The sequence below is a fragment of the Natator depressus genome, chromosome 2 (genome assembly GCF_965152275.1).
Source record: "Natator depressus isolate rNatDep1 chromosome 2, rNatDep2.hap1, whole genome shotgun sequence".
NCBI classification, from domain to species: domain Eukaryota; kingdom Metazoa; phylum Chordata; order Testudines; family Cheloniidae; genus Natator; species Natator depressus.
The window spans coordinates 24,611,517-24,630,862 of NC_134235.1; the positions used below are offsets into that span (position 1 = coordinate 24,611,517).

The 19,346-nt window shown below is 41.5% G+C and overlaps 1 protein-coding gene across 3 annotated transcripts in view; it reads left to right on the top strand.

Moving 5' to 3' along the window:
- The window catches only part of ENPP2 (ectonucleotide pyrophosphatase/phosphodiesterase 2), a 106,877-nt gene that overhangs the window by 46,399 nt on the left and 41,132 nt on the right, over positions 1–19,346 (top strand). For all 3 annotated transcript variants that reach the window (XM_074943911.1, XM_074943912.1, XM_074943909.1), the window contains exons 3-8: positions 454–609; positions 2,748–2,873; positions 5,674–5,734; positions 7,388–7,485; positions 10,403–10,482; positions 11,532–11,651. In XM_074943911.1, coding sequence (XP_074800012.1) covers positions 454–609; positions 2,748–2,873; positions 5,674–5,734; positions 7,388–7,485; positions 10,403–10,482; positions 11,532–11,651 — 641 coding nt within the window. The remainder of the gene's footprint in view (positions 1–453; positions 610–2,747; positions 2,874–5,673; positions 5,735–7,387; positions 7,486–10,402; positions 10,483–11,531; positions 11,652–19,346) is intronic.

Here is a 19,346-nt window from a genome sequence, read left to right on the forward strand (position 1 = left end):
AGAATCCTGCTGACTGTCATGTAGACTAATTGCGGTTCCTTTCCATGCTAACTGCCCAGTTGAGCATGAAAATGTCATGCAGTTTCTAACTGCAAGGGCCTGTTTTGGGGAAAGATTTGAAGTGCCCATAACTGGGCCTCTAAGACTTTATTTCTGCTAATGATTGCTTGATTATTATGGACTTAAAGCCAGGTGCAGTTCTTTGCAGGACATTATCACAGCATGCTGCTTACCCTCTACTCCCACCCCCCAAAAGAGGAACCTTTTTTTTGAGTTAATTAGATTTTTGCTTCTGCCAACACCAAGTGTGCTTCTCCTTTTCCTTTCCCTTCACCTCCCTCTCCTGTAACAGGGCAGCTGAAGTTTCATTACTCAGAGTAGCACTAGTTTGAGCAATCACTCACCAGCCATTGATGGCCTGACAAATGTTGCCCTGTTTCTTATTCCACGCAGTCCTGTCAGATTCCCCCTGGATCAGTACTTCTGGGTCCTGCAAAAGCAGATGCTTTGAACTTCAAGAAGCTGAGCCCCCGGGCTGCCGTTGTGACAACCTGTGCAAGAGCTACAACAGTTGCTGCTCTGACTTTGATGAACTATGTTTAAAGACAGGTATGAGAGCTGTACTCCCCTGTATCTATACACCCTGCTTACAGCTGGCTATGGACTAATGACAACTCTCAGGGCATGCTGTACTCATCCCGTCTTCGAACACCTTCAGCCTTGCTCAATGAGCAGTCCTTGCTTCCTTACAAGGACACGTAAGCAAATTATTGTATCTTCCCCAGTTACTGTGTTTCCTTTTCCTTTTCCTCTGCCTTGGTTTTCAGGAAGCATCCTGCATCTCTATTTACGTTAGATCCCACCTAAAAAGTAAATCGTATTACTGCAGTGCCCCACATTAAAAACATGAACAGATACGCACACTGAGATACTAAAGTTTTCTCCGCTAGTGAGAACAGGAAATAACTGTGGTAACTATGAGATGTTGTCTTTCTCCCAAATAATGGTGAATACTTACGGAATTAATGTTCATTTGCGTACTATGGGTTTCACGCCTGTGCGTTGTCCACACAGGTTAATGCGCTGGTTAAATCCCACTGATGTTGTGCAGGTCCTCTCAAGGGAGTGAATTGCAGGTGAAGGAGTGTGCTGGTTGTTATTACTTCAGACACCTATTTCCAGATGTCAGGGCGCACACAATCCACTGATGGAACCTTTCAAGTTCGTTTAATTGGACACTAGGGGGTGGAAAATATGGCACTGTTCATGTTGGCTTTTTTGTTTAACTTGATACATGGGTGTGGAAATTTTTAGAGAGGCTGTGTCTCTACTAACGCCTTTTGGAAATTACACTTCCTTACGGCAGAGCACGAAGCTACTGTTTTGTTTCCTAAAATATTGTGTGTGTATTTCAGTTATTCACTGTATCAAAAAACATGGAACTGGATTGGTACAGTGATTAGGTTGACATAGGTGCCTAGTCTTCCTGCCTTTGAAATCCTTCTTGTTACTTTAGTCTTTGGTGAAAAATCACATTTATTAGAGCAGCCAAAAGAGATGACTAGTGTTTCAAATGGAATAAGGAATATCCCCAATTTTCAGCACAAATTATCATGCGTCCCCCCCCCCCCCCGCCCAGTTTACTTCATTTATATGAAAATGACACTTCCGTACAGCTCTGAGCCAGGTCTGAACATTCTGACCTACCCAGACGTCCATAGGTCATGGTATAACTTCACCTGCTTGGTATCCAGGAAAGAGTGAGTTGATATGGTCTGGAAAATTGAGCATAGTTCTGGAGGCCAGGAACTGGGTGTTGGCCTTGGGCTGTTCATGGTGGGCAGGAGGCACTGATCCACGGGGCCTGCCAGTGGGCAGCAGGTGCTGGGGTGGGGTGGGGGGAGCTCATAAGGTGGTTGCTGGTGGGTGCTCAGCACTCACCATTTTTTCCCCATGGGTGCTCCAGCCTTGGAGCACCCACGGAGTCGGTGCCTATGCTGCCCAACTTGGACATGCCTTCAGGACTGTCAGTTATGTGGATGGCCTCTCCAGGATTGGAAGGGTCACTTATAAGCCACCTTGCCCTGGGCAGCAGGTTTCGTGCTCTGTCTCTTCAGGGTGCAGCACAGACTTTCACCCAATTAGCTTTGATAAAGGGGCTCCTTCCGTCTTCGTATTTCGTGTGTTGAGGAGCTTGGCATGAGTAAAACCTCCAATTGCATGCCATGTTGCTCCCTTTTACATCCCTCCATCTACGTAATGTCACTGAATATAGTGGATTCCTAAAGCTAAGTGGTGGTGGTGGGGGACAGCGGCGAGGGGGGTGGTGGTGTTTGGTATGTTAAGTATAGCACTTAACGTGCTAATATTTGTAACTTATGCTCCAGACCCCTCACCATATCCCTCATTCGAGGGTTAGTGGGGAAGGGGAGAGAAATTCCTTAACAATATTTTAGTGATACTTTTGCTGGTATTATGTTTGGAAAGTGGCTTAACTGACAGGATCAGAGAGTAATAAAACTCCCTGCTTGTGAATGGGGAAGCACGAAAAACTTCACACCCCTCTATGGCTCGCGTCTTCTTTTGTTTATAGTCAACCTATCGATTTCAAACACTGTGCAGATCGCAGATTTCCAAAGCCGACTGTAATGATTGGGCTAACTTCACTGGGATGTTCAACTGAGTGCCGGGGACGCTTTTTAAAAATATCTTCTTTAACGTTTTCACTTACTGTGTGAATATTTTAGCTCGAGGCTGGGAATGTACCAAAGATCGCTGTGGAGAGGCAAGGAATGAAGAGAATGCCTGTCATTGCTCTGAAGACTGCTTGACCAGAGGAGACTGTTGTACTAATTATCAAGCAGTATGCAAAGGTACATATTTCTGTCCCTTTATCTAGCCTGAACTGATAGAGGCCAGCCCTGTGGGTAATGCCAAGTATTTTTTTTGTGAGAGCACCTCCATCCTGCCCCTCCCCCACATCATACACATTTCATTTGCTGTTCTTTTGCGGGTGTGGGGGACAGGTCTAGTTTCCTGTGCCCATGGCTCACAGGTGCTGTCAGTTCTGTGGAAGCAATGTGTTTCGGATTTGGTGATGGTGGGAATGCTTTGTGTCAGTTGGAAGTGATACTGACAGGCTGAGTGGAGAAGGAAAGGATTCTGCATGCTGAGATGGATTCGAAAACACCTTTGTAGTGTGTTGTAAAGCAAAAAAAAAAAAATAGTTTAGATGTGCTCGATTGTATTACAGTGAATACAGTGCTGTTTAGTGGTCTCAATAAGGACCAGGGCTTAGCTTTGCTGGGTGTTCCGTTTACAACAAAACCCAAACCATAAGAGTCTCTGTCCTGAAGCACTTATATTTTGATGTAAGACAAGATACAACAAGTGATGCAACAGACACATGGTGGGAGGGCAAGGGAAGGGTGAAACACGGTTACATACAGTAGGTAGTGCAGGATTAGATCTTTTGTGTTCCCTTTAATTACAGCTAACTCCTTTTTTTTTTTTTTTTTTAATGGAAATAGCTTCAATAATCATTATCTCAGTGGGGTGGTGAGTGGGCCGTAAAAGTTTCATTTCCATAGTAATCTTGATCCTATTGGAACATGTCCTGCCATGTGTAGGTGCACCTCCTCTATCTGACAGGTTTCCAAGTGGTAACCGTGTTAGTCTTTATCAAGAAAAATAACGAGGAGTCCTTGTGGCACCTTAGAGACTAAAATTTATTTGGGCATAAGCTTTTGTGGGCTAGAACCCACTTCATCAGATGCATGGAGTGGAAAATACAGTAGCAGGTATAAATACACAGCACGTGAAAAGATGGGAGTTGCCTTACCAAGTGGGAGGTCAGTCTAATGAGACAATTCAATTAACAGTAGGATACCAAGGGAGGAAAAATCACTTTTGCAGTGGTAATGAGAGCGGCCCGTTTCAAACAGTTGACAAGAAGGTGTGAGTAACAGTAGGGGAAATTAGATTTTGTAATGACCCAACAACTCCCACTCTTTATTCAGGCCTAATTTGATGATGTCCAGTTTGCAAATTAATTCCAGTGCTGCAGTTTCATGTTGGAGTCTGTTTTTGAAGTTTTTGTTGTTGAAGAATTGCCTCTTGCCCCTGTTGTTGTGACCAGGGAGACTGAAGTGTTCTCCTACTGGTTTTTGAATGTTATAATTCCTGATGTCAGATTTGTGTCCATTTATTCTTTTGCGTAGAGACTATCCAGTTTGGCTAATGTACATGTTAGGGGGGCATTGCTGGTACATGATGGCATATATCACACTGGTAGATGTGCAGGTGAACGAGCCCCTCAGTGGGTCTTCTGGCCATTTGGCCTTGCTTCAATACACTTCTCCATGATTCAATAGGATTTACCTGTTGTACCTATTGATCAGTCTCACTTGATTGTTAGCCTCCCCAACAACTCACTTTCAGAAAAGGTTTTTCTTTGGAATCTTCATTTTCTTCCCCACTTCCTTTCTGCCAAGCAACTGCATACGTTTAGAAGGTGAGGAGAATAGTCCAGATACACACCAGCGTAACTGAGTGCAGACTCTACTCTCTCATCTCCAGTTCTGCAGTGGGGAAGGAAAACTAAATATGCCACCTCCAGCAAGTTTTAGCAGATTGCATTCTTCCCAACTCTGAAGAAACCCTTGCAGATTAATTGTGGTTAAATGCTAGGTGTAGTTTCCAGTTCCTTCCTTTTGAGGTGCCATTCCCTAGAAAGATAGGAGAGAGCAAGTGCAGTAGTTAAAGCCATCCCTTGTTTTAACGTACATAGAACACAGTCCTCATTTAGCCAGCCAATAACAAAAGGTTGCTGTAACCCGGGCACCATTACAGGACTGACCTTTACATAAGAACAGCATCTCCATATTATTGGTTACAAATTTACTTGTTTTTTCATATTAAATGTGACACTCTAATTCTTGTTCCACTCAAACAAATACTTCACATCTGTTGCTTATGCCAAGATCTCATTCTTCTTGAGTCCCTCTGTCTCTCTTGCTCTCCCTTATCAGGGCCAACTGGGATTGCTGCTGTTCAAAATTGTATTCTATGCATCTGCTTTTTTTTTTTTTTTTTTTTTTGAGGAAGTACAGTTCCTTTTAATAACACCAATGCCATAAAGCAAGCAGCAGTGTCTGATGATCTGACTTACTTTGTACTTTCATAGGACAGAAGAATGTCCCAAGTCTGAGCGTGCAGTGGGAACAGTAGCAAAAAACGTAGTGGAAAATAATTGACTATACAACCTAATACTGTAGTAACGCAGTGTCTGAAAGGGGTTCAGTTCCATCTAGGCTATGAAATTAACAATTTGTTAGCATTATACTTTCATACTAGTTGCTGCTTTTGTGCTCTAACTTTCTAATGTTCAAACCATGTGAAAACTTTCTCATAGGATCAAGAGGAAATCCCTTTACTCAGATTTGAAGTCATGCTTTAAACAGGTGCTAATTTGTACTTTAGCTGGTCTTATTGAACATTGGCAGGTAATCAGCCCATTCATACTGCTGCCTAGGAGAGCAGTGGTTGTAAAAACATGTTGCTCGCAAAGTATGACAGTATGACCTGTTGTGTGAGTGGTTTTTTGGTAGTCTGGTACAATCTGTAACTGTATTGACAATTATTCTAAAAAATGATGACTTCCTTTCCATGTAGGAGAGACTCACTGGGTGGATGATGACTGTGAAGAGATAAAATCTCCTGAATGCCCAGCTGGGTAAGCGCATTTTATTTTGAGGTTGTGCAGAAGACATTTGTTAAGAGCTGACTAAATCATAGCCACTGGCCATAGGTTGATAAACTTGCCCATTTCACTGACTTATGCATGCACCTGAACAAATACCTAATTAATTTAGTGGAAGTCTTTCCTTTGACTTCAATAAGTATTGGCTCCTGTGACAATAAGTATCAGACCTGATGTGAGCAGCCTTCAGGCCAATTTTCTTTAAACATTGCATCCAAAGGTACCTGTCTTATACAGTATTTAAAAACAAATAAGATTCAGTGGCACTGGAACACTTTTTTGATAGTGGGGGTGCTGAAAGCCAGGGTAACTGTAAAGCTGTGATCCCCAAACATTTTACCTCATGACGCCCGCCCCCCCCCCCCCCCCCCAAGCTGGGGCAGGAGCAGGGCCATGGCTCTGGGAGGGGGGACTTGAAGAGAGGTAAGGGGGCCGAGGCTGGGGCTAGCAGCCAGGACCCTGGGCGGCGCGGGGCCTTGCGTAAAACCTGCAGCACCCCCTGCACCCCTAGTTCCTGCGCCTATGATTAGATTCTGAAAGTTAACTGATTTAGAGCATGATTCAGCAAGACACTTTCAGCATGTGAATAACTTTTTAAGCATGTGCGTAGTCTCATTGAACCCAGTCGGACTGTTTCAGGAGCGATGGAAAGTCCCTAAAAGTGTGGGGGGCCACCAGCACTCGAACTGTGGCCCCGCCCCCATGCCGTCCCTTCTCCCTGAGGCTCTACCCTCTCCTTCTGTTGCTCGCCCTTATGGCCAGTAAAAGTGGGAGGGTCATGGACCCCTGACCTCCCTGTTCTGGCACCCCTGGACTTTTCACATGTTTAAAATTAAGCATGTGCTTGGGTAACTTGCTGAATCAAGGCCTAAATCTAAATTTAGATACCTAAATAAGGGGACTCTTTCACAGAAATACCGAGCATCCACAGCTCCTATTGACTTACGTGGGCGCTATGGGTACTTAAGACTTTAGGTGCCTAAGAATAAGTTCACTGTGGATACCTAATATTGGGCACCCACGTTTGAAGAAGTTGCTTTCCCTGCCTCTGCATGAGCTTTGGGAAACTTCTACATTCTGGCTGTGTTTGCATCTCAAGAGGAGCAATGTGGCTCTTTGTTTTATGAAAGAATAACAAAATGAGTACTCCTTTACTGTGTTAGAGCAGCTAGTCTCTCTCACATACTGTGTGTGGACATTAAACTTCCTGTGACCCTTGCTCTTCACAAAAACAGAAAAGATTTGTGCTTGTGGAATGTGTGTGTGTGGTTTTTTTAATTGCAATTATATATGTGTAAAAATGTATGTATTTGACCGTATTCCTCTTATCCAGCCCTTTGTACATCACTTACCTTCCTGGATGATAAGCTCTTCTGGACAGGGACCATGTCTTTGTATGGGTCTTTATAGCAACAGTACAATAGGATTGTGATCCTGATCTGGGCTTCTGGGTGTTACTGAAATATAAATATTACTAAACTATACTGATCTACTAACTCTAAAATTTATAGACTTCTAACTGTTGTAGTAGTTTAAACTCTCATTAGTCTGACTGAATGAGCATACAAAATAGTTTTCGAAATACTCCTTTCAACTCTGGATATGTTAACATAGTCTTTGTTTCAGTTTTGTTCGCCCTCCTTTGATCATCTTCTCTGTCGATGGCTTTCGTGCATCATACATGAAGAAAGGGAGTAAGGTCATGCCCAACATTGAAAAACTAAGTAAGTAAATCTGTTTTATTAGAACAAACTGCTACGGCAATCTCTTGTTCTTATATTGTTTTCATTGTTTGTATAGCACCATAAACCAACAAGGTACTATGCAGTAGAAGAGCTGCATCAAACACAGCTGGCTTTCCGGCCCAAAGGCCTAACAATCTAAAGGCCTGTTCTTGTTCCCAGTGAAGTCAAATGGCAAAAGTCCCATTGGCTTAAATGATACAGTTTGATGAGGCCTGAAAGAGACAGGCTGGAGCCGTGCAGAACAATAACATAAGAATGGCAGAAGTGCATTGTTTTTTTGGGAGAGCCTCCCAGAACAAGTGCAGTTTTTTGTTTTGCTAAGCAAACCTAATCTTGAATTCAACATGTGTAGCAGCAGCTGCGGGCACTACTGTACGCAAATGGGAAGTCTGGTGAAAATTTCCCTGTGACAACTCTGGAATTATAGTTTCAGACTGATTAATACAGGTTTGTCACCTGAAATTAGCATGAATTTTCTGGAGTTATTTTACTGCTAATATGGGCAAACTTGTAGTGAAAATGATCTGAAGTATCTGATCCCTGTTGAGGTTACAGGGACAAACCATCCCGATGAGTCGAAAGAATAGTAAACATGGCAAGCGACCAGCTTGGCTTAATGGTGAAATCCTAGCGGATCTTAAACATAAAAAAGAAGCCTACAAGAAGTGGAAGGTTGGACATATGACCAGGGAAGAGTATAAAAATATTGCTCGGGCATGTAGGAAAGATATAAGGAGGGCCAAATCGCACCTGGAGCTGCAGCTAGCAAGAGATGTCAAGAGTAACAAGAAGGGTTTCTTCAGGTATGTTGGCAACAAGAAGAAAGCCAAGGAAAGTGTGGGCCCCTTACTGAATGAGGGAGGCAACCTAGTGACAGAGGATGTGGAAAAAGCTAATGTACTCAATGCTCTTTTTGCCTCTGTTTTCACTAACAAGGTCAGCTCCCAGACTGCTGCGCTGGGCATCACAGAATGGGGAAGAGATGGCCAGCCCTCTGTGGAGATAGAGGTGGTTAGGGACTATTTAGAAAAGCTGGACGTGCACAAGTCCATGGGGCCGGACGAGTTGCATCCGAGAGTGCTGAAGGAATTGGCGGCTGTGATTGCAGAGCCCTTGGCCATTATCTTTGAAAACTCGTGGCGAACGGGGGAAGTCCCGGATGACTGGAAAAAGGCTAATGTAGTGCCAATCTTTAAAAAAGGGAAGAAGGAGGATCCTGGGAACTACAGGCCAGTCAGCCTCACCTCAGTCCCTGGAAAAATCATGGAGCAGGTCCTCAAAGAATCAATCCTGAAGCACTTACATGAGAGGAAAGTGATCAGGAACAGTCAGCATGGATTCACCAAGGGAAGGTCATGCCTGACTAATCTAATCGCCTTTTATGATGAGATTACTGGTTCTGTGGATGAAGGGAAAGCAGTGGATGTATTGTTTCTTGACTTTAGCAAAGCTTTTGACACGGTCTCCCACAGTATTCTTGTCAGCAAGTTAAGGAAGTATGGGCTAGATGAATGCACTATAAGGTGGGTAGAAAGCTGGCTAGATTGTCGGGCTCAACGGGTAGTGATAAATGGCTCCATGTCTAGTTGGCAGCCGGTGTCAAGTGGAGTGCCCCAGGGGTCGGTCCTGGGGCCGGTTTTGTTCAATATCTTCATAAATGATCTGGAGGATGGTGTGGATTGCACTCTCAGCAAATTTGCAGATGATACTAAACTGGGAGGAGTGGTAGATACGCTGGAGGGGAGGGATAGGATACAGAAGGACCTAGACAAATTGGAGGATTGGGCCAAAAGAAATCTGATGAGGTTCAATAAGGATAAGTGCAGGGTCCTGCACTTAGGATGGAAGAATCCAATGCACCGCTACAGACTAGGGACCGAATGGCTAGGCAGCAGTTCTGCGGAAAAGGACCTAGGGGTGACAGTGGACGAGAAGCTGGATATGAGTCAACAGTGTGCCCTTGTTGCCAAGAAGGCCAATGGCATTTTGGGATGTATAAGTAGGGGCATAGCGAGCAGATCGAGGGACGTGATCGTTCCCCTCTATTCGACACTGGTGAGGCCTCATCTGGAGTACTGTGTCCAGTTTTGGGCCCCCCACTACAAGAAGGATGTGGATAAATTGGAGAGAGTCCAGCGAAGGGCAACAAAAATGATTAGGGGTCTAGAGCACATGACTTATGAAGAGAGGCTGAGGGAGCTGGGATTGTTTAGTCTGCAGAAGAGAAGAATGAGGGGGGATTTGATAGCTGCTTTCAACTACCTGAAAGGGGGTTCCAAAGAGGATGGCTCTAGACTGTTCTCAATGGTAGCAGATGACAGAACGAGGAGTAATGGTCTCAAGTTGCAATGGGGGAGGTTTAGATTGGATATTAGGAAAAACTTTTTCACTAAGAGGGTGGTGAAACACTGGAATGCGTTACCTAGGGAGGTGGTGGAATCTCCTTCCTTAGAGGTTTTTAAGGTCAGGCTTGACAAAGCCCTGGCTGGGATGATTTAACTGGGAATTGGTCCTGCTTTGAGCAGGGGGTTGGACTAGATGACCTTCTGGGGTCCCTTCCAACCCTGATATTCTATGATTCTATGATTCTACTAATTAAAAGGGAAGCATTTTTTTCTTTTAAATCTACCTCGTTTTATACATCTGTTGCCAAATTATTTCTCCATCTTTTTGTAAGAGGAAAAGTGTTGTCATATTTTAGGCCATGCGTGTCTATTTAATACGTGTGCTTTAGCAGTGTTGGCCTCTATGCTTAAGCAGTAGAGTCTTGTTTATTTAAATTGGTTCAAACGTGTTTCTTGGTATTTGTTAATTAAGCAAAGGTCTTCCTATCTTTCTGCCTTCAGTGTATGACAGTCCCACTTTTTAACACTTGTATTTCCTGTTGTACTTTCAGGATCTTGTGGAACACATTCTCCCTATATGAGACCTGTATATCCTACAAAAACCTTCCCTAACTTGTACACCCTGGCTACTGTAAGTCTTTGAGGGGGATTTCTTGAATATAATTAAAGGGACTTGCAAATCACTTACAAATTTGGGAATTGGGAGGGAGGAATTTTTAAATGAAAACTGGTTAATGCGGTCAATCACTTTTTTGTACTTGTGGTTTTTTTTTCAAATGGAGTGGGGGAAGCATCAAAGTACTTTGAGATTCTTATATAAGGGGGTGCAGTATAAATGCAAAGCATTTATTATAGCCTGCTGCTTTTTTTACCCTTCCCACTCCTGTACTGAAGCGATTCATACTCCTTTTCTGTAACTACAGCTTACGGTTCTTACGGAAATAAATTTGAAGTCACAAGAACAGACCCTCAGTTGATATAAATCTGTGGTTTGTTTTTTTCCCCATTGAAATTAAGTCAGTGGAACTATGCAAATTTATACCAGATTATTATGTGGCCCACATATTCAATATTAGCCCTAGTGTGAGTGCAGGGCTATGAACTAGGAACTCCTGAGTGCTAATGACAACTTTGACATTAATTCCCACTGTGGCTTTGAATGCAAGTCACTTAGTTGACTTGCCTCAGTTCCTCTTTTTTTTTTTTATGCTAGGAATAATACTTACTCATCTCTCAGGAGTGCTCAGGATTAAGTTATGCTTGTGAAGCAATACGAAGATAAAACATGATGAAATGTAAATGCTAGCTATATTTATTTATTTATTTATTTATTATTGCCACCAAAGGATCATTTACTGTCACCAGAATATTTTACAACGATGAACTGAAAGTACTACTTTAAAAGGACTTTCTGTCACTTTAAAGTAGCTAACTGCTGAAGTAGCTATGCTTTAAGACAAGATCAGGGTATGCAAATGATCTTGTACTGCTTTATAGAATATCTAAAGTACTAAACATTTTTTTTTAATCTTAAAACTAAAATCTCTAATTCGGTTGAAGTTTACAGGCATACCCAGTTTTCCATTCTTAAAGAATTTAGTGGTATTTGTGGATAACTGTGCAGAACTGCATTTTAACGTGTACTAAAGGTTCACTAATTTAATCTACTTCTGCACAAAGGGACTCTATCCTGAATCACATGGAATTGTTGGCAATTCAATGTATGACCCTGTATTTGATGCCAGCTTCAGTCTTCGAGGGCGAGAGAAATTCAATCACAGATGGTGGGGAGGTCAACCAGTAAGTTTTCAGACATTTTTTTCTCCTGTGCTTTGGAATACAGCCAATAATAGTAGCAATAAAAATACATCTGTGAACAATTTGAACCTAATCTCCTGACATCTGGCCCAGCTTCTGTCATTTTAATGTAACTTTTGAGTTGGCTCTCGCTTTTCAGAATAGTAAAACCATTGATTATGCAACATGGCTCTTGTTGGTAAGTGTGAACTAGATGTAGTTAGAAATATCTTGTTTTAGGCAGCACAGTTTAACTCAAATCAGTATATTTTCAGAGTGTGGCATATGTCCAAAGTATATGTAATTCTGCCTCAGTGGAGGGGAATGGACTAAAACAGTGATACTCAGACTGAGGCTTGCGAGCCACATGTGGCTTTTTAATGTGTCTCCTGTGGCTCTTTGCAGCATGTGATATTCAAACGCTGTGTTCCAGAATAATACTTGGTCAATAATTTTTCTGTGAGAGTGTGTGTGTGTGTAAAACAGTAAATGAAACAATGAATTCACACTACTGTGACTCTTTTGGGAATGTTGATTGCTAATTTTGCTCCTGAACCTCTGAGATCTGAGTCTTCCAGTCCAGGGATATCTCTTGATGTCCCCTCTAGCCATATAGTTCTATGATTCTATAGCGTTTCCCTTTAATTTGCGCATTACAGGTTTGTCGGGTTTTAGTTCTGTTCTAAACATACACACACAGAATTAGATGAAAACATATACTCTTGCTGGAAGGTTGTGCTGCTTTTATTTCTTAGAATTCAGAACAATAATACACAAGACCCCAGAATCAGAGAGAGCGTGTGAACAGGCTGCTCCCTAAGGCAGTGAGACAAAACTCATCTTGCTTAGCTTTAAATGGACTTTTATTTCAGACTGGCTTTGCTTTCACACTTTTCTACAGAGCCCTCTGGCCTGTGAGCAGGACCAGGAAACCCCCTCCTTCCCCCCACAACTTCTGGTACTCTGTGTGTGAGAGATGGAACATATTAACACACAAGATTTGTAACATGACACAACTTTCATAGTTTTTTATGTATGTATTTATTTATTTATTTTTTAAGACCAAAGGGACAATTATGATTACCACCTACTCTGACCTCCTGCATAACACAAGCCATAACACTTCCCTGAATTAATTCATGCTCCAGTTGAACAATATCATATCTTCCAAGAAAAACATCTGATCTTGAATTTTAAACTAGCTTTGGACCTTTACCCTGGGCCAGTAGTTCTTCAGCTACAAGGCTGTAGTTTTCAAAGGGACCTCAAAGCAGTTATTTTGCATTGAATTTCAATGAGAATTAGGTGCAATCTAAATATTTGCCACCACTTTTTTCTTTCCAAAATGGAAAGAATGTAAAAGACAGGGCCTGGCTTCATACAGTATTTGAATATGAAAGACCACTTAAGTGCTGAAGATTGACTTAGCACTGTAGATGCCACATCACCTGCTGTGTTGAGTGGGATATAGACCAGATAGTTCTTACAAATGTGTTCCGGAATACTGTCACTGGCAATCAAAAGTGGCTGAAGACTCTAAACAAAGGGCCATGAGAAATGGTGGTGACATGATTATGGGGGAGTTAAGCTCTCAGATGGCACTGGTTGGAGTTGAAAACACTATTGAGGATACTGAAATAATGTGATTGGTCTAGAGAAGTTTAAGGAAAAAAAGCCTTACTAAAATAAGAAATTGAAAGCCTACCTGGTAAAATGCAAGTTAATACATAAGGGAGGAAAAACCCCAAACCGCAGATACTCAATGAGGGAGGAGAGGCTTGTGAAAGCAGTAACCCTGACAGAGACCGATTGGTGGAGAGGGTGGAAAATAGCCAAAAAAACCCAAACGGCTCTTAAACTACATGTACATAAGCAGGGTGGAAGGGACCCTTTCTGTCTGCCACTGGTGAGGTCACAAGAATATCAAATACAGTTTTGGATACCTCAGAGTTTAATCTTTTTAGCAAACTCAAGGAAATTTGGAGAGCAACCAGTAAACTACAAATAACGAAAGGTGTTGCTGAGGCAAGCTATTCTACAACTCTGTAGAAGTAAAAAATATTCTATAGCTTAGTCCTGCTCCCACCTAGAGTTAGCCTATTGCTTTCTCTAACTATCTGGTGGATGTAAAACTCAACGAGGGAGCTGAATTGGTCAAGGTGACACAGTGAAATTAGGAATAAGATAAAGTAAAGTGTGTGTCAGGGCAAGCTCCCTGAGGGTTACGTGCTTTAAAGTATGGCGTTATGGGGCAGGGTGACTTGAATTGTGTGTGGTTCAGAAATATCCTATCCTGGGTGGAAAGGTAGGGTAGAGAATTGGGTCAATGCAGGCTTTGGATGATTGTGTAATAATTATAATTAAAAAGTTCACTTCAGCGATCAGCATCTCATAAGAATACACACAGATCACCATGTGAAATCAGTGGGATTTGGCAGATAACTTGTATTTTATATTTCCAAGGGAATATTTATTGGAAGGTAACTTGAGGGCATGTAAAAAAAAAAAAAAACAAAAAACCCCTATGCTAGTTTTTGTAAATATTTCAGGGTGCAATAAGTAGCATTTAAAACCTGATCATGTGAATTCAACAACCTAGTTCTCAGAGTACTGAAAACAAGATTTTACTATTCTTTATTTAAAAAAGTGGCACATGGTACCATCCATGTGCAAATAAAATGTCTTATCCCTAGCTGATATCCACATAGAGATAATGGGCATCTGGGCCAGTGGTCTCAAAGGAGGAACTAAAAAACTGTTTCTTGATGCTTGCAGTTCCCTTCTCAGTGTTTTTTATGACCTCTAGTCTAACCATAAGAACAAATCTCAAAGGTCTCTTAACCAGTAATCAAAGCCATATTCATTTTTGAAAATACTGATCAGATGGTGTATTTTTCTTGTGTAGAATAGTTTATATGCTCTATGAACCATGGAAATCACACTCTAGCCTTATCAGTAGACTAGCCCCTTCCTTCCCTCCTCAACCAATGCTTCTACTACAGGAATAAGTTGTTTAAAAAGGCAAATAGAAATGGGTAATAAAAATGCAAAATGTGTTGGATCTCCAGGACCTATGGCAAGGTTTTGTAGTGTCCCAGAGAAATTTCCCAGTTTTGGAGCCTCTCTTAGGAGAGGATAAACCCTTCTGGATGACTTATACTCTTAAAAGCTTTATTTTCAGTGTACAGCACTGATCTTTTTTTAATGAAGCTCAAAATCTTCATTCAATGCCAAATCTGATTTGTAGAAGTTTTTAAGCTTCCTGTTTTTCAGGAGTAAACTCATATGGGTGAATGCCACTTATCCTACAGTGAAGGAATCAGTAGGCCCACACTTTCTTCCAAAAAAGGCATTGTACTTTTCCAGCTTTTTGTCCACTAACTTTTAAATCATGGCTGTATAAAAATTGCAGTACAACACACAGGCTCTTCTGTAGCATTTCTGGTTATTAGCCTAGATTTGTCTCCTGTGTCATGGCTGGCTGGCTTTTTCTGAAGTTTTACTTTCACTTTAAATTGAGACTGGAAGCATTTAACAATTCTGGGGGGTGTGGTGGTTTTTTGAACTTGAAGTAAGAGTTCAGAAGAGCCTAGTGAGAAGCACTGAACTGTGCTGCTGGCCAGCTGAGGCTCCAAAAGGAACATCATGTTCCTAAACCACCACCTTACTTGTAACTGCTGTATATTAATGAGTCACTGGAATACATGTTGTGTCTCAGTGCTGTGTTTATAGTCTCTAGACATTAGGTCCAAGTACTACAAAGATTAGAAATGTCAGTTTCAGGGGGAAAAACAAGTCCTACATCTAAGCAATCTCTATTTTTGAAACCAATCAGATTTGCCTCTGTTTAATAGGAATATGTTGCATTGGCTATCAAAGGATCAAGCTCAGGCTAGGAGGGACTGGCAGCATGGAGGCAACTGGAATATTTCCTGAGGGAATAAGGAGCTTCATAGTTTACTCAAATAGTCTCTCGCAACCAACATAGGAACAGTATTGATAAAATGGTGAGATTAAAAGGAGAGAGATGGGGCTCTGCAGGAAGCTGCATCCAGTCTTTCTATTGTAAAAGATCTATCAATTGTTTAAAATGATATTTTCCTGGTCCTTCATGGTCAATAGGGAGAAAATGGATATCCATAAGAATTTCATTCCATAAGCAACTTTTTTGGCTTTAAATTGGCAAATCCACCCTGTGTGTCTGACCCTATCTCAGCCAATTACTAGGTAACAGCTTTCTGACACCAAAAATGTCTGACTGTGCCAGAGGGCAATTGTGCTAAACTACTTAGTCACATAATTATGTCAGTCAGATAAAAGGTGCATGGTAGGGAAGGGGTTACTGTGTACTTTACCTTTTTGGTAGTGGATACACATGAAACAGCTCTGGTTTTAATTCTACATAGTTGTACCAAATTTGAATGCATTGATTTACCTCAGAAACCCTGTAAGTTACTGTGCAATTTCCCCCCTCCCCCCCTCCCGGGGCCCATTTCTTAATGAGAAAGGGATTTCCCACCCAGACATTGCCTCTCCTCAACCACAGATGGTGTATACAGTACCTCTGCTTCTGACCAGAATTTCCCTCCTTGGCCAGCTTGCAGAAGAAGTGTTTGTACAGCGATCCCACAAGAGCCAAAATGCAGTGCATTTACTTTATATTGGCCTTGGCCTAGGATGTGCTTTTGCCCGTACTTTCATAATGCAACAAATACTGGGAAAGCTTTATGAAGTGATTTTGGAACTTACTTTTCCACAAAAGATTAAAAATAGATAGATGTTGCACTTTGCTGGCTTTCACAATCTAGTCCAGGAGCCATGCCAATTGATTTTCCTTGTAGTAATGTACATACACAAAGGCAGTATTGTCTAGCAGTTTCCCCAGGAGACTAGGGGTTCTGAGAGCTCCTAGGTTCTGTTCCTGGGCGCTGCCACTGATGTCCTGTATAACGTTGAACAAGTCGCTTAACTTCTTTGTGTCTACCTACTAATAAAAGGAATAGATTTATACTATAATTCAGAGGTGTTTAAAGGCGTTAATATATGACCCTGTAAACATGCAAAATAGTTTATCTTCTAAGCTGGATTTGAGTACTGGCTTTTGCACTAGAGCTGAATCTTTGGGTCCTTAATACAACAGACTTTTCTGCGCTGTAGAAATTAAACATACTCTAATTCTTGTGATACACAGTAATAGGGAATGCTGGATAATGTTTTAAATGTTATTCCTCTCCCCTCTGTGCTAGTAGGGTACTTCAATAATATAGACCTACTATAGCTTGCGATACAGGGTGTGGTGTGATGTGATATAAGGTACATGCATGTTACATGATATAGTTTCCACTAGCAGCTAAAACTGGTGTATTTACATATAACAAATAAATGACTTAAACTCACAAATGGTGCTGACCTTGCAAAATCAAACACAGCAAACTTCGGGATAACTGACCTGAACAAACATGCTAGTCAGAGGATTGTAAAATACATTTAAATTTATAGGTATAGTACAGGGACTTTGAGGTTTATATAACTTTAAAGTTGTGACGCAGACCAGTGAGGGAGGATGTTCAAAGATAACCCTCATGCTTTGTTCTCAACTCTTGCTGTTCTGGAGGGAGGGATAGGATGTCAGCCTTATTTTTGTTGTCTACAATTGGCATTTAGGCTAAAATCATTTGTAGTGTCCATTTAAATTATGTTATCCATTGGGAGGAGTAGGGGTGGGGGACAATTATATCCTGCTCTTTTAGGGCACTGAATTCGGTCTAATATGTCTGTTGTAATCCTAAACTTGGTTTGGTGTTAAACTGTGCATCTGTATGTTACATCTGGATGACCATTGCGGTCTCCTCTTCAGATGCCCTGAAATATTGCTTCCAATTTTTTGTTGTTGTTGTGGATCTTGGCATGAAATTGCATTATGGCAAACTTTTTTTCCTTTTAGTTCTACAAAAATAAACCAAAGTAGTTTTTCAAATGATCCTATAGTATCTTACTGTCCGTGTAGCATAGAGCTAAATTTATCATGATGGTAGTCTGCCAAGGATAAGAAACTGATTCAGACACCCTCTTCCCTTTCCGTAAGGCATCAGTTCAAATATCAACCGTATGAGTAGTTAGTCTTTAATGACTTCTGAGTGCTCATTGTTTGAGGAGTTTTTGGACTAATTTCAGGTCTACTGAGTCCATGTTCCAATACCAATATAATTGCAGTCTCACCACTGTTAGGTAGGCATGGAGGCAGAACTAGTTCCTCAGTGATAGGACAGGTTGCTCGAGTACAGTGTCGGGAAGCTTGTACTGCCACTGCCCCTGCTACCCTTGTATCTATTCACAGAACAGTTATAATGTAGAGGATTTAACTCTACTGGGCTGTCTCCTGTCGCATCTTAAACTCAGTCCAGTAAGGCCGTTATATGTAGAAGTCTTCATGGACTTCAGAGGGCGTCTCGCACACAGAGGGCTTTCAGACGCAGGCTTCATGTGAGCATAACACTGAAAAGTAGACAGGTCTTATGCATGGAGACTCCTATTCCAAGCAAAACTGTGGTGTTCACAGAACATGCCCTGATCTGTGTATGCCTTTCAGCAGGACTTTTGTAAAGAGGCTGGGCAGAGGATCAGAATTAAAACCAACTATCAACATCTCGGCTGATACGCAGGATGCCTTGGCAATGTGTGCCAATCCTAATCATTAGTCTGTCAAAGCTACTTCCATTTTACTAGCTTGGTCAGAAGGAGGGTGTCTCTTGGGGCATGTGCTTAGAATCACTACCTAGAAATATGACAGGTTTCAGAGTAGCAGCCGTGTTAGTCTGTATTTGCAAAAAGAAAAGGAGGACTTGTGGCGCCTTAGACAAACAAATGTACTTGAGCATAAGCTTTCGTGAGCTACAGCTCACTTCATCGGGGTCATGGTTAGTTTCAGTAGTAATCATAATTAGGATTGGTACATAGCTTTAGCTACTGTTGGAGGACTTGATTGATCTTTATTTTCTGGCCAACAACTGTAAACAAACAGTAAAAGAAAAAAACTTGAGAAATAAGGTTTGGAGGCATTGAGGGTGCAGAGATCAACTATGGAGCTTTTCAAGGGGAGAAAAGTGGATTGAAGGGAGGAGTGAAGGTGCTTATTAATATCATTGTGTAATGAGAACAATATACCTAGGTTAAATGTTTATTAACAGTCTCAAATATAAAAATCTTCATTTTCATAGCACTTCAACACTTCATTAAATTAGTTCAGTTAGACTAAAGTAAGATGTGTGTAGAAAACTCAGGATGTGGCTGTGGAATAATTCATGCACAGGCAACTGTCTAGAAGATGATGATGAACATATATTGACACAGAAGGTTCCGAGTTAAGAGAGGTATTTTCTAATACGTGACCATTGGAAGCTATTTATTTCTTGTTCAGCCAAAGTGTGTGGGTTTTTTTTGTTTTTTTGTTTTGTTTTTGTTGAAGAAAATCTTCCAAGCATGTCTTCTAGTTTTGAGTAACAAATTTTTGACAAAAAGAAAAGGAGGACTTGTGGCAGCATAGAGTCTAACAAATTCATTTGAGCATAAGGTTTCGTGAGCTACAGCTCACTTTGGATGAAGTGAACTGTAGTTCACAAAAGCTGATGCTCAGATAAATTGGTTAGTCTCTAAGGTGCCACAAGTCCTCCTTTTCTTTTTGTCGATACAGACTAATAC